The sequence below is a fragment of the Rhea americana genome, unplaced genomic scaffold (genome assembly GCF_003343005.1).
Source record: "Rhea americana isolate MKP2758 unplaced genomic scaffold, rheAme1 scaffold_2, whole genome shotgun sequence".
In the NCBI taxonomy this organism is placed as follows: domain Eukaryota; kingdom Metazoa; phylum Chordata; class Aves; order Rheiformes; family Rheidae; genus Rhea; species Rhea americana.
In genome coordinates, this window is record NW_028186149.1 from 459,526 (window position 1) to 474,779 (window position 15,254).

General features: G+C 40.4%; 2 protein-coding genes across 3 annotated transcripts; one reads left to right on the top strand and one right to left on the bottom strand.

The window, feature by feature from the left end:
- The first annotated feature begins 1,062 nt into the window (after positions 1 to 1,062).
- Positions 1,063 to 8,755, top strand: SKIC8 (SKI8 subunit of superkiller complex). 2 transcript variants are annotated; one of them, XM_085303236.1, is made up of 11 exons: positions 1,063 to 1,129; positions 1,264 to 1,307; positions 1,402 to 1,429; positions 2,806 to 2,911; positions 3,800 to 3,972; positions 4,829 to 4,977; positions 5,335 to 5,428; positions 6,158 to 6,251; positions 6,952 to 7,044; positions 7,671 to 7,749; positions 8,467 to 8,755. In XM_085303236.1, exons 2-11 carry the CDS (start codon positions 1,296 to 1,298, stop codon positions 8,554 to 8,556), a joined length of 918 nt encoding a protein of 305 aa, XP_085159362.1. In that variant the 5' UTR covers positions 1,063 to 1,129; positions 1,264 to 1,295; the 3' UTR covers positions 8,557 to 8,755. The 2 variants fall into 2 exon arrangements, with proteins under 2 accessions (XP_085159362.1, XP_085159363.1); XM_085303237.1 differs by having other exon boundaries at positions 1,064 to 1,107.
- An 867-nt stretch (positions 8,756 to 9,622) lies between these two features.
- Positions 9,623 to 15,254, bottom strand: DNAJA4 (DnaJ heat shock protein family (Hsp40) member A4). Its single transcript, XM_085303235.1, has 7 exons — positions 15,074 to 15,254; positions 13,266 to 13,446; positions 12,237 to 12,341; positions 11,267 to 11,494; positions 10,956 to 11,186; positions 10,314 to 10,414; positions 9,623 to 10,228 (listed from the first exon to the last, which is right to left on the bottom strand). The coding sequence occupies exons 1-7, from the start codon at positions 15,203 to 15,205 to the stop codon at positions 10,010 to 10,012; spliced, it is 1,197 nt and encodes a 398-aa protein (XP_085159361.1). The 5' UTR covers positions 15,206 to 15,254; the 3' UTR covers positions 9,623 to 10,009.

Genomic DNA, 15,254 nt, shown 5'->3' on the forward strand with positions numbered 1-15,254 from the left:
ATTAAAAGCTGTGAAAGGCCACTGATCTTTAATTTAATTAATTTAGTAAATCTGATTTGTTTTTCCAAGCTTCAATTCTGAAAATTTTTCGAGTTCTAACTCAAGCAGAGGAAGTGAATAAAACTTGGAAAAAYTAAGCTTCCTAGAAAAAAAAAGTCATACCTTTTTTTTTAATAGATGATTAGTAGGGAACTTCCCTGTCACTCCAGTGAAGTTAAAGAAGCCTTCAGTGCTCTGGCTGGAGAAAAGGGCAGTAACTCTCAGCTTCCACTGCAACTCCCGGGGTCCTTGGGAGTCAGTTGCTGATAGAGAAAGCGACCCAACAGCCGAAGGTGAGAGGTGGCTTCAGCGCTCAACCTTCCCTGCCTGGTTGCCATTCCTTGTCTGCACCTTTGCCAAGAGGCCAGGTGCGGTTTTCAGTCAGTACCCGCTGAGGTGGCAGACAGAAATGCCTTCCTGAGTCCTTCAGCTTTTCTGCAGTTTAAATTATTTCTGCCATCACGACATCAATGGGTATTATCATTATTTGATAACCAAAGGATGCTAACTCTCTTTGGGCAACTACAGCTGCCGTGACTAGTCCTTTGCCCCGAGGAGCTCACCGTCTGCGAGGAAGGTCTGGGAACAGTCACAGCCGGGCCCAAGCAGCTGAACGTGGCGCCGCTGGCAGCCCGGCTCTCCCTGACGCGCCCTGAGGAGAGCAGCGGGGACGCGGCAGCCTGGCCGTGAGGGCCTGCCGCCGCCCCGGGGCTTGCGGGGCTTGCGGGGGCGCCGGGGGCAGCCAGCCCCGGGCGCTAACGAGGCTGCCTCAGCCGCAGGAGCCGCCGTCGCTGGCGGCTGAGCGGGAGCGGCGCGCGCGGGAGCGGGGCGCATGCTGCCGCCGCGGCCGTTAGGACCGTTACGGCCGATGGGACCGTTAGGACCGTTAGGCCGGAGGGAGCCTCCTTCACCACACGGCGGCGGTAGGGAGCGCTGCGCCGCGGGCGCCCTCTCTATGGTCGCGGCGGAGAGACGGGCGGGGGAGTGAGACGCTCTTGCCGTGCTCTCGGTGGTAGGAGCCGTCATCACGGCGCGACGGCGGAGAGGAGAGCGTCGCGGCCGGGACGGGTGGGCCGCCGCCGCGGGGAGGGTGAGGGGCGGCGGCGGGCCGGGGGCGCGGCGGGCGGCGGGCCGGGGGCGCGGCGGGCAGCTCTCGCGGTGCGAGCGCGGCTGGGTTTTTCCTTCAGGCCTTCTTTCTGAGCCTGCTGAGTGTTCTCCTTCCAGGGCGTTCCCGTTCGGGCTGATTCCGTGGCGACATGACCACACAGGTAGATAAAAATGTCGCGATGTTGGTTAAGCCAAACACCAGTGCGATGAGTTTTAGGCTGCTCGTGCATAATGCTAATTATTTTTTCTTTCCAGTACGGTATTCTCTTCAAGCAAGAACAAGGTGAGAAGACACATGTTGTAAATAATCCTGGCTTCCTTGGCTGATGTAAAATGACAGTGGGGTATATTTATGACACCTCCCGGGTTACGTTTCTGTTAAGTGTGAATAACTTTAGAATACTTATACTGTTTTTCAATAATAACCTTGGGGAAGAGGTTCCCACTTCACATGTTTCGAAACAATGAAATGGGTGACAAGGCTCCCAGAGCATCCGTAGGCCCAAAGAGCAAGGGGTTTATTGCCAACACTGTAATTTGCAATTTTACCATTACCAAAACCAAGTGACCTTTTTGGAGATTAGATTCTCACATATATCTATTTTTTTTTCTTGGGGAAAAGTCAGGTTCAGTCTAGGTGTTGTGACTAGGGTAATGTATTCTTGCTGTTACACATGTTATGGACTTAAGTGCAAAAGCTGCATGCTTTTCTGACTGGTAAGTCCAGTGCTGATACTCTAAAGCTTTCATCCGTAAAGGATATAACTATAGTTACAGTGCGGGTGTTTGTGCTAGAAATGTTAAGATGATAAAAATGGACAAATGGCTAACTTCCTAGTATAATTTGAATTTTGTGCTCTTCTCTTTTTCTGGGGACAAGGGTGGTGCTTTTTAATGAAGAACTTCAAGATGTGATAGAGCTTCCTGTTGGGATTAAATACCATAAAAACCTGAGCTTTAAAAGTGTTTAAGTCTGTCATGCAGGATGATTCTGGTGTTCTCATCAGCTACTTCATTGTACTTCATTTGCCTAATGGCCACTGAACTACTTATAGACACTTGCAGCTACTTAACAAGACAGCATATGAAATAGTAGTGTAGAGCAGCTGTAAGAGAGAGAATAAGATAATAGTATGGGTAAGAGATTAATCAATATGAGTAATAGCTGCAAGTTAGCCTATATTGAAGTTTGCTTTATTTACGGTATGAGGAAATAAAATGATCAGAAAATGTTTAAGATTACAAGACGGAAATGAGTTGGGGCCTGCCATAGCCTGGCTTAGTTGTAAACTAGACAGTGGAGATGCAGTACAGTTGGTTAGTTGTTACTTTGTTAATTAGGTTAAAATACAGATTCTTGTATCAGACTGATAGTAAAAAAGGTTTCTGCATTAGGATGGTGTTTCTTGGGATTTCTATGCTCATTTGGAGGTTTCCATTTGCAGAATATTGCTACTGTATGTGCTTAGCAATTCTAGTCACAGACTCTGTATGTCTTTGCTTTAGRCCTACAGCTCTGTCATGTCGAGGTATCATTGTTCTATCTGCTGTGAATATTACACAGACCTTCTACCTGTAGCAAGAAGTAAAAACTGGTTATTATCTCTCATCAAAAGAAACTACCTAAGATTTAACTTTGATGTTTATGCTCTCTTTTAGCTCACGATGATGCCATCTGGTCAGTTGCCTGGGGAAAGAATAAAAAAGATGGTTCTGAAACGGTGATCTCTGGTTCTTTGGACGACCTAGTGAAAGTCTGGAAGTGGTAAGTGCAGTGTTCAGTATCAAACAGATAAACCAGTTTTAACCCTTGGAAATAGTCAGTATTGGAGATACAGCAGTCTTGATTTTCCATAGTCCACAAGGATATCAGCAGTTATGTACTGTGAAAAGGGCAGCGTGGCACACAGCTGCACTCTTGAGCAAGCTTGTTTCCACTAACACATGCTTTCTGTTGGTGTGGCCACTCTGATGTGCTTTAATTTTCGAGGAACACAATCTGTTTTGAAAATACATAAGAAATCTTACATGTCTTTTGCCAGAGAATGGCACAACTTGATGTGTTTCTAAGTCAAAGAATTAGATATGCAAGTTCTTAYAAGACTGTTAATATGTTGAGGTCATGTGTACTTTAAAAGGAATAGTGAAAATAGTGTAAACAGCAAATGTGACTTTTTTTTTTTTTACTAGAGATCCTCATACAAGTAACACTAAAGTGTGCTGTTGCAAAGAAATTGTTCTCTCTCTTCGTGGAAGAAATATTAAACATGTAGTTCACTTTAAGTACATGGGTAGCTATGTTGTGATACCATAAAAACGTTAGTTGTATTTTGTGCTTTGCTGGCAAATTAAGTTTGTTATGCAAGTATCCATTACTGCTTTGTAATGGAGATTCATTGGGACTGCTCACAGACTTAAAATGAACCACATGATTTGTGGAAATATAGTAAACAATTGATTTGTTGTTTAATTTTCTGAAGTACACAGAGCAATTTGTGCATAGCTATCTTCACTTTTCTTGGCTACTTAAATTCTCCTCTTGCTGAGCAAAATGGAGAATTGCAGGTTACCCTGTTTGTTTTGTCTGAGTTTGGAGGTAGGTGAAGAACCCCCAGCTATTTCTAACTAGGCTTTTATTTCCCTTCATCAAAAGGAATGATGAAAAATTGGACCTGCAATGGACTTTAGAGGGTCACCAGCTGGGTGTGGTATCTGTGGATATCAGCCATACAGGTTCCATTGCAGCATCCAGCTCCCTAGATGCCCATATTCGCCTTTGGGATTTAGAAACTGGCAAACAGATCAAGTCAATAGATGCTGGTCCTGGTAAGATACCTGTGTTAAGCTGTCTCTATGTAACAAATACACCCCAATTACATCCTGTACTGTATTTACTATTGAGGGTAAGTGTATGAGATGACTAGGACTTTTTTTAATATTGTAATCCTTATCCCGAGTTTGCAATATTAATGTTGGTAATTTTATCCACTGAAGTTAAAGTAGTATCAGCCACTTTTACATCTGTTTGTTTGCACTATTTGCACATTCTTTGATACACTTATATTTACATTTTCCTAGATATATAAAGCAGAACTGAAACCAGCTTGCTGTTACAGATGTATTGATATAATGATATTTTAAAAAATGTCTCAAACACATACTTGGATAGATTTACAAAGAAAGTCTGAGTTTGCTAATTCTTTCTGACTGTATCTGTGCTGATCTAGAACCATGTTTGCAATGCTCATTTATGTAGTACATGCAAGCATGAGGGAGCAAGTCAAAATAAAGTGAAACTGAAGTGATCAGCATTGCATCCTCCGAGCTGGAATTCAGTGCCTAAAATCTTACTCGGAATACTTCATTGGTCCACTGACAATCCTAAACTTTAAGAACAGTTTTTCAGTCTTCTAGGTAACTAATACTAAGCATATAGGAAAAATCTGTAAATTACGTAGTGCTAGATAAATCCGTTACACTACTATTTTTTTTTTGGTAATAAAATTGCAGGGCATGTTGATCCATGTTGCAGCCCTGTATCTGCATGTTCCTCCTGCATCTTTTGTGCTTTACTAGCTGTTAATGTTGCCTTACATGCGTAAACAGATACATACAGAACTACCATTATTGGCTGAGAGCTAGAAAAAATATTCAACTAATTGAATTTTTCTTTTTAATATAGTTGATGCTTGGTCTCTCGCTTTTTCACCTGATTCCCAGTACCTTGCAACAGGAAGTCATGTGGGAAAAGTGAATATTTTTGGTGTTGAAACTGGAAAAAAAGAATATTCTCTGGACACAAGAGGAAAGTTCATCCTTAGCATTGCATATGTAAGGAGCGCAACTGATGGTCTCTTACATGGAATTGCTGTTGTTGCAATATACTGTAAATCATTTTTTTTCTTCCCATTCATCAGTCTGTCTCTACATGCTTTGACAGTTGCAGGTTCAGACTGCATGGCATTCCCCAGTGAATATATGGGAAATATACTTTCACCTTGCCTATTTACATATTGTGAATAAGCCAACTTAAGTCTACAGGATTTTTGGAGCCCAAGTATCTTACATAGATCACATTTGTGAAGATTTGCCAAGAAAGTGTGTGTGTGTCTGTGTGTGGGGTGGTACTTACCATAAATCATAAATTCAAACAGTTGCTAAATGTATATTTGGTGTGTTTTATTACAGAGTCCAGATGGAAAATATTTAGCCAGTGGAGCAATAGATGGCATTATCAATATTTTTGATATTGCAACTGGAAAACTTCTGCATACGCTAGAAGGTAACRGTTTGCATATTTGCAATAATCAAGTTCTGACTTCATTTCAGAACAAAATTAAAGTGTATAACCTAAGTCAGAATAAGATGTAACAGCCAGGGCATAAATGAGTTGATGTTTCTATCTATTAGACAAAATAATGCTGTTGTTAGAGCATGCTAAGTAAATAATTGAATTTTGTCTAATGGATAGAAACATGTGTGCTGCCGCATCTTTTTTTTTTCATTGTGGTATCAGATTTATAGGAACTTACTTCTGTTACTAGAAAAGAACTAACGTCTTATGTTGTAAAAGACTTGCCTTTTTCTAACAGATAAGCATGCTTTTAATGTTTATGCAGTTTCTCTCCAGTCCTGTAATGTAATTAAAAGACCCCTGCAACTTAAAATGTTATGAAATCATATTAGAAAATATGATTATCATATTAGAAAGCACTACGATGCCAGAAAATTGTCATATATTTCCCTACATGAGTTCTAATTGGGACACACAGTTGAAAAAACAGGATACTCTTGTGCTGCAGTCAACATGCCTTAGCATCAGAAGTCCAAGGTTACTGTAAGTTTGGGTTGTACGTTGTGTGAAGAAGCCTGTAGGGGCACAGAGAAAAAGACTCTTTTAGCTATAAGATTGCTTTCTTTCAACAGGGATTGTAATCTTGATGCAACTCTTTAGCACTGTCATTAGTAATAGAAATGGCTGTTCTGAGCCCTATATACTTTTGATTTTCAGGTCATGCGATGCCTATTCGTTCACTGACATTTTCTCCAGATTCTCAGTTACTAGTAACTGCTTCAGATGACGGCTATATCAAAATCTACGATGTGTAAGTTGTCATTTTGCAAGACACATTGACAGGGAAACTAACTATTCAGAGAGGCTGTTATTGTAACAAACTTATCAAAACTGCTCCCTGTAACTTCCTTCAGCTTTCATAGTTCTATCTAATAAATCATCTTAGTTTAAATGATAAAACATGAAATCCTATAGATCTTTTTAACATGCATATGTGTCTTAACAGCCTTAACTTGAAAACTGATGACTTTCCTCATAACTGGCTCTGTAGGCAACAGGAAAATTATTTTGTGTACTTGCCCTGAGTGTTTCTSTTTACCCATCTTAAACATCAGTTACATACTTGAGAAATGTTTTTGTTCACAACCTGTTTCTCTTGCACTATGCTGAAACGCAGAGGACCAAGAAGGGGAAAAGGCACTGCTTCAGTGATCTTCTCCCTCTCTCAAATCTGCACTACTGTCCCTTCTTCTTGAAAGTCTTCAGGTTAAACTGCTTTGTGCATCTCTTTAGTCATCTCTTTTAAACTATTTGAAGTAGAAAGATAGAATCTACTGCAAAAACACCAGTCAGCTTGGTTGAACAAACGTCCAGAAGTCACCTTCTGTGACCTTCCAACCATTCTTGACTTGACTACTGCTTATTTCTGTTATTTTTTTCTGTGGCATTCACAAACAAAATGTTAACATTAAAACTCTGTTTTATAACAAACTTTTTTTCCCCCCCCACAGACAACATGCAAACTTGGCTGGCACATTAAGTGGTCATGGATCTTGGGTGTTAAATGTAGCATTTTGTCCTGATGATACCCATTTTGTTTCCAGGTACTGAGGATTTTAACTTCTTTGTTTACACAAACTTAAAAAAGAAATCTAATTTCTTCTTTATAATGGGAAATGGGTAAGTAAATGTGTATAAATTGTGATGGGATCTGTAACAGAATAGCATAYGTTGCACTAGGCTAACAGACAAAAGCCAATTTGTGATACAATTTTAAGTGAATAGTGTTTTATAGTGTAAGTCATCCCACTGCAGTGTAGTTCCTACAAGTGAAGGACATCTTAACCTACGGGAAGGGTAATCTTGATTCTTAAGAATCTGAAAAAGTGCTGTTAATTTAACAAATACAAACTAATATATTAGTATATGTGAATCTAGAAGAACTTTACTGTTAACTCCTAAAATAGCACAGGCAGTTGGGGGACCTACTATATGTAACAGGAGGACTCACATCAGAGATTTTTTTTTGGCTAGAACTGGAGTCCCTCATTTATTTTCACGTTGCAGATACTGAAATAGTAACTAGAACCTAGTTAGAGATGCACTCCTTTGCTGCTTTATCCCTATATTTGATAAGTGAAAGAAGGTCTCCTGTATGCTGTGTGGGATCTTTAACCTCTGAACTGTATTTTATCTATTAATTTAGATATTGATCAATATTTTTTTTCAGTTCATCTGATAAAAGTGTAAAAGTTTGGGATGCTGGAACAAGGACCTGTGTTCACACTTTCTTTGACCATCAAGATCAGGTATACCAGCAACTTAAAACTGTATCACTTAGTGTGAAAACTTGTTCAATTGTGCACATTTGTGCTTAAAATTTGTGCTATAGCTTTGGGGTTGGATTTCAGCTTGCTACATTAACATCCTAGAAATTGTTAGTAATTAATAGGCACTTAATACTAAATTAATATTCCTAGAGTGCATGTTGATTTCCTGCAAGTAGTCCATTTCTACAGGTCCAAACCTGTTAAGTTTTATTCTTTAAATATCTGCACTGCCCTATTTTATTTTTGCTGAATGGTAGCAACCTTTGAGGAAAGAGGAAATTACCAATAATACAAATGTAATGCAGACATGTTAATTGCTTTCTGAATTTTGTGTGTTAAACAGTCTTGTTCTATATACATATATTTTAATGGATTGGAGGAAAAGACAGGGTGGGTAAGAGTGAAAATGGTTGATATATGGCATCCTGGGCAAGTTCACTTCAGATGATGTAATCTAAGGATATGCTATTGAAGTGGAATGCACAAACTTATCTGGTATCTAGATGGCAGTGTTCTTACTGCAGTTCCTCAATCTCATCTGCTGTTGAAGCAGGAGCCTTTAATCTGGAGCCAATTGTAATAGTGTAATTTAAAGTAATCCCCTCTCAAGATTTACATGCTATAAAGACATAAAAACATACTGCTTTTTCTTCTCAGTATCTCTCCTGCATAACCTTTTGCCTATTCTATTTGCAGGTTTGGGGAGTGAAATACAATGGAAGTGGTTCCAAGATTGTATCTGTTGGAGATGACCAAGAAATCCATATTTATGACTGTCCAGTTTAAACAGCTTCAGACCTTTTGGTTAAATTTTGTGGCAGTCATTTTTATGTTACTGTTTATAAATGTTATTTTTTAATATGATAAAAGCATCTAAGTAATGCTGATCTGAATTCTGAACTGAAAATCAGTTATGTTTATACATAGTCTTGGTTTTGTTTGGCATGATAAAGCTTTTTCTAAATAAAATTATGGATGCAAGGAACTTCTGTTTAAGCTTTGGAAAAGTGTATTTTTGGAAGTATGTACTCATGGGTAAAGTAACTGCTCAGTTAAGTCTACCACTACTATTTCTCCCCTGACTTATATAAATAGACTTGAGTTGGAAATTGTTGAGCAAGTCTAACAGAAGATTAGTTTAGGAAGAGTGAGTGAGACCATCTGTATGCACTGGAAGTGATAGCACTCACTCATCCTGATGGCAGGAATAGGTCATTTAAGTTGAACACCTGTTCTAGCAATTGTATGGTAACATTGCTCATTAATCATGCTTTTTTAATTTAAAGTCTGAAGGTGACTAGCTGGCTTCCCTTGCAGGAGGCAGGGGGAAGCTGTTTTCAACTATGCCTTAGTATAGGAGACATAAAAGGAAAGACTCCAGTAGAGTTATTCTAATACAGTGTGGTACAGCATGTCCTGTAGTACAGCTACACACAGTCTATTATACTATTATAATAAAGGCCTGAATACAAAACTTCCAAGAGGGAGAAAAGTTTTTAAACAGAAGGACAAATACAGAGTAATACCTCAAGTAAAATTTGAGCCTTTCAGAAACTATGTATGTAATTTAAGAGTAGGCAAGTACTGTAGTGTAAGAAAGATATCTAAGTTGTGCATGTAAGGAACTGAACTGTTAACTGAAGGAATGCTACTCTAGTACAATGGAAGAGGGGAAGAGGAAGGGTATAACTAAGCAAATAATGGACCATGACAAAGTTCTTTTTTTTAGAGAACAAAATAGTGAAGATACGCTTTTAACATTGAATGTGGAAGACAAGAAGTCTAAACCTAGAGAAACTAGACAACTTCTGCTAGCTCAATGTGGTTCTAGGGACAATAAGGAAGCATGATAAAATGTGAAGAATGCAGTTTATTTTAAGTCATTTCTGCCCTCTTTTATTCTATGAAATTAATTTTCCAGTATGAAAATATTTACATAAGACACTCCACTTAGCCTTTATGAATATTGCAAGTCTTATATAAATAGCATAGGTGAAATAAATTGAGAACCTTTACAGCAAAGAAAGATGAGATCCAACTGAGTTGATTCTCAACTGTGTAACATTTGCTTTTATATATATAGACTACAAGAACACAATATAAATTAGTTACAAAAAGTGATACTGACAGCGCAGCAACTCAATTTGCTGAACACAAAACCCACAAGCACTGGCTATTACAGCCATGCAGTTTTCATTGTGAAAATTTACATTTTAGATGACATACATTCCACCTTGCTTTAAGATGTTTGACACTGCACTCCTGTTCTCGGACCCTCGTCGTCTTCTTCATATGCTTCTCCCCCACTGTTACGATAGGTTTGCTCACTTGGATCAAAGTCTTCCAGGTCTACTTGGTCCATGTCATCTGTTATCATTACATCTTCTCGTGGAGGAAGAAGAGCCTCCAACAGACACAGTTTCTCCCTTGGAAGCCAAAAATGCTCTGGRAACTGGACCTACAATGATTTTTTTCCAAAATGAATAGGTACTCTTTATGATAGGAGATTCCCCTTGCTACGGAAGGGCAAAAAATCAACTTACCAAAAACTGTATGATTAGACTGCCTTTGTCCAGTGGAGACTTGTAGATAGGCATCCCTTCATTGTGGATGCACTTCAAGTCACCATGTTTTATCACTTCACCTAGACACAGATAAGAACTTTAAGTAATTKTAAGTGACAAATGTTTTATAACCATAAAGATTTAAAGGCAGTGTTCCTACAGCATCTAAGGGATACTCCTAAGCAACCAAGAGAACTCAGATTGGAAAAAACATGCTACAACATGCTATGAAGAATTACGACAATACAAAATCATCCCACTTACGATTTAAGTTTCCTCTACTGTAAAACTAGTTTTTTTTCAGCCTGAAGGCTATGCTAATTAATGATCTAGTACAGCTTAAGCTTCTGTCATCACTCCACCAACTGAGGTAGGTTTATTAAGAGCTACATGATACTTTATGTACGTAAAGCTCACATGCTTTAGCTGCASGTTTGCCAGCTTAAGCTGTAACTCTGCATGTAAAATGTTTCAGGAGTGACAAGAATGACAAAGCCAACTGAATTAACTGACTTTAAGCACAGTTTGAATTTGCTGCATTAACAGGTTAAAGAAAAGTGTCCAGGCACAATGTAACAACAGGCAAACAATCTGCAGAGCATCAGAACTCAGAAGACCTACCTGGTCTAGATGTCACTACAAGGACTCTGTTATCAAGAGTTTCAATGGTCTTTTTGAAGCCACATAAAGCCTCTGAAAGTTGAATTCTCATTTTTGTAATTAAGTCATGCCCTCGCCTCTGAAAGACACTGTGATCCTTCTGATCAAGTACAATTATAACATCACCAGGCTCCAAATCAGGCTCCTGATCACCTTCTCCATGAAATACTATCTTCTGACCATCYTTCATACCTGAAAAGAAAAAGAAATCTTATTTTCTGTAGAACTATTAGACTACTAATATAGACACAGAGCAAGCATACAGCTCTTACCTTTATCAACATGAACTTCTATAATCTTTTTCTCTCTCACAACCTTACAGCCATTGCAGGTGTCACACCTGTCCTTTGGATTTATTCTTTCACCTTGGCCTTTGCATTCTGGACACACAGTTTGTATTTGCTGCACCATRCCAGGTCCAATCTGCTGAACTATAACTTGCATTCCTCTTCCTTTACACACAGGGCACTTTTCTACAGCCCCTTTCTTTCCACCATAACCTTCAACAAACAAAAGAAAAGTTAAATTTGATCTCAAGTCCCAGGGGTGGGGGAGAACAAAGCAGAAGCATTCGTTCAGCAATAATCAGGTCAGAACTCCTCAAAAAGCCACAGTTCTGAGCTTCAAGAGAAGCTCTGGGGTGGCTTTTACAGAAATTGTTGTACATTTCCAATGCAACTGGAATTCAGTCGCTACCACAAAACAGGCCCTACAATTTAGAGAGTTTCTACAGGTGAAAAATAACTTTAGTTTTTAAGCTTATGCACTATTTGCTTCTCCTACCCCTACCCAGTGCATCTTGGTTTTCAAGGAACTACCAACCTCCTGACTTGACTTTTTCAAAAGCTGTATGTTCCATTAACACTTTGAAAAGAACGTGCTCACTAAAAATTTAATAGTTGTAAAATAAGTTGCATAATGCAAAGCAAGACTTCTTCCCACAGCAGATCAAATAGAAGGCTTTAACAAAACAGCTGTTAAACTTTCAAATTAAGACACTCTTAATTAAGGTGCCCTTAATTATCATTCCTCCCAGGAAGCTCAAGTCTGTTATTAGAATAGCTTTGCATTATGACATTAAGAAGAAATACCTTATTTTCAGGTAAGTATTGGCAAAAAGCAGCCCAAAGGATAACAAGATACTCCGACAGACATTCAGAAAGCCACAGTCTCCTCTCGCTACTTCATACCTAGATGTATATTTACGGGGTGAAGAGTATTTGAGACCACTGGTTATTTTACCTTCACATTTTGAACAAATTACATTCTTTTGCAGTGCCAGCTTCCTTGTGATACCATTATATAAGTCTTCAAGAGATACACCTAACTGGTGCACAACATTCTTGCCTTAAAGAGGAGAAAAAAAGAAATTAATTCTGGTTCAGCTATCATGAGGACTAATGTTTATTTGAAAGTTACTACACTTGTTCATACATGCACAGTCTCACTGAAGAAATGTAAAGGTCATTCCAAACTTTGAGAAGAGCTCAGCCCCTTAAAAGCATGTGCAGTTCCATCACCTTCCATAGAGCTGCACCCACTAATGTCCGAACATAAAGTTTAGCTGTAATTAAGCAAAGCATCATTAAAGCCACCTGAGCCATCCTTCTGGCCCACATTTTAGAAGCTTAACTGAAATAGCAAATTGCAAGGACACTACCAGCTTCAGTTCTAGCCAATTTAGAAGTTGCTATTACACCTATCTATATATTTCCATGCCAATTTATAGCACAACTTTGAAGTATTTCACAGCAATTTACCACTTTCTCTTTTAATAAAGATGGAAGATTGAAAGAGATCATTGTGCTTTTGGCAGCACTTTGTACTTAGTTTCACATTTTTACATGGTAATTACTCCCAAATATCTTCATGAGATGTGACATTACTCAAGTTGATGGTGTCCTTTGAAGCAAGTTGCCCAAAGCATACGAGCAAGTGAGGCACAGATCTGGAAAGAAACTTAAACATGTCTAGTTCAACAGCTCTACCTATCTCTTGACCAATAACCTTCCCCCTCCCTTCCAGATTACCCATACTGATTTTAACAAAAAAACAAACAGAAGAGCTATTCATAAAGATTGCTATGACTACGTAATGTTATTTTATTAGAATCTTATTACTATAACAACTAAAAATAATAGCTTACTTGATCTATTGTTGCAACTACTAATATCCACACTATGTGCACTTAGCAGAACAGCAGTACCATAGCACGTGTTTTATGCTTAAGTGCATGGTTAGAGTTTCTAGAACTTGTTTAGAACTGTGTACCTCTTCTCTCTCTATTCATTCGGCCTCCACCACCAAAGAACATGTCAAAGATGTCCATGGGTGAAGAGAAGCTGCCGCCACTCAGGCCTCCTTCTTTAATAGCCTGCTCCCCACCCTGGTCATAGAGGTCCCTTTTCTTTGGGTCCGACAGAACTTCATATGCCTGGGATATGAGTTTAAACTAAAAAGAAAAAAGAAGCTCTGAACAACTATGACCAAGAGGAAAAATAACCCTCTTATATGCAACTGAATCTTCAGATTAAACTGCTACAAGATTTTCTTGTAGCATTTGTCCTTCTCTTTTTCCAAAAGGAAACTCCCTAAACAAATACGTAATAGACTAATAAATATACTTTTGTCCAGAAGGATCACCCCTTTTCTCCCTCCCCCTACCCACACATTGTAAGTGAACCAAGCTCAGACTCATGTCTAACTTACAAGCATATGCAAGCTATAGCTCTTTGATCATTGTGTTAGTTGCAGCCATTACACAGCTCTAACAAGTCCCTTCAGGAAGGGATACAGTACTACCCCCGAAGTCTTGGGGGTCCCCAGATGCTGACTGGCCACAGTAGAACTAGTCATTCTAGGGCTACACAGGATCCTTCATAGCAGCTCAGCTGCTATATCCAGCTAGAACTAGAAGATGATTTAACCTTARGTGACCAGATACTAGTGCTGACTATTATTGCAAATGGAAATATTAAAATACAATTGAAATATCAGCTTTATCCAAAAGTTTACAGTTTTTTTAATAGCTATTAGGGATTTTATCCTATTACTAAAATTAGTAATTCCATTTTTGAATGCGAATTGGTCATGACTGGGAAAACTGGCAATTAAGCCAAAAATGAAAGCTGCAAAGGTTACTTTACACTATGTTACTATTTAACAAGCTTGAATCTTGTAAATTAGTCTACGAGAAACAAACGCTATGTTTCTGCTCCTACATTAAAGAATTTTCAGAGAAGTTACTAGATAAAGGAGCCCATCATTCAACTTTGATTCATTTTCTCTAGCTCTCCAATTATGGTGCTCCTTTATTCGACTGGGCAAGGTGTGGAGGCAAATGGCTCTTCTAATCACGTGCAAGGTTTTTTTTCACTGTGAACAATTCGCCCACAAACTGCCCAACGGTTTTCTCTGGACTGTTGCTCTGTACATCCGCATTACCCATTTCCCTAAAAAGCTTCATCCTGTTCAGGAGCACAGCTCCACGCAGCACATCCCCACCATGCACAGCAGCACCAGCAGCTGGCTCCAGCATTGACCTTCACAGCACCTGATACAGCATGAGGGCCATCAGGGCACCGRTAATCATTTCACCTTTGCCTGTTTAACAAGCATCATTCCTAAGAWTTAATGCCCATTAGTAACTATAAGCGATGAAGAGGCCAGTAGAAGCTGCGTTCAGGAAAAAGGAACTAACGCATCCACTTCTCCTCCAGGCCGTCGGGCCCTGCTGCGCGGCTGAGGCACCAGGCCTGTGCCAAGCCCAGGCTCGGAGGAGCTGAATCCTCGCTCGCTCATACCGCGCTGCGGTAAGCGCATCCCACCCCCCCGGGCACAAGGCAGAACTAACAAAACAGAAGCTCCTTCCTCGGCGAGCGCGGCCCAGGTGCGGACGAGACCGGCCTCTTCCCGCCCCCCCGGCGCGTCCCGCCTCGCCCCGCCCGCAGCCCGGCGCCGGCTCCCGCCCGCTCCGGGAGCAGCCACCCATCTTGAGGCGCGGGGCCCGCTCGGCGCCAGCGGGTGCCGCCGGGCCCGCCGCCGCCCGCCGCCTCGCCCGAGCGCGGCGCGGCGCCTACCCGCTCGCCCTCGCTGGGGTTCTTGTCGGGGTGGTACTTGAGCGCCAGCTTGCGGTAGGCGCGCTTGATCTCCTCCGAGGAGGCGCTGGGCTTCACCTGCAGGATGTCGTAGTACCCGGTCTCCTTCACCATGGTGCCTGCGGGAGGACGGCACCGCGTTACCGGCCGCCGCGGGGCCCCG

Excerpts from the sequence above, each read along its gene's own strand:
- SKIC8 (XM_085303236.1), top strand. Across the intron at positions 6,252-6,951 it reads TATATCAAAATCTACGATGT|ACAACATGCAAACTTGGCTG; the intron begins GTAAGTTGTCAT and ends CCCCCCCCACAG. Across the intron at positions 7,750-8,466 it reads TCTTTGACCATCAAGATCAG|GTTTGGGGAGTGAAATACAA; the intron begins GTATACCAGCAA and ends TTCTATTTGCAG.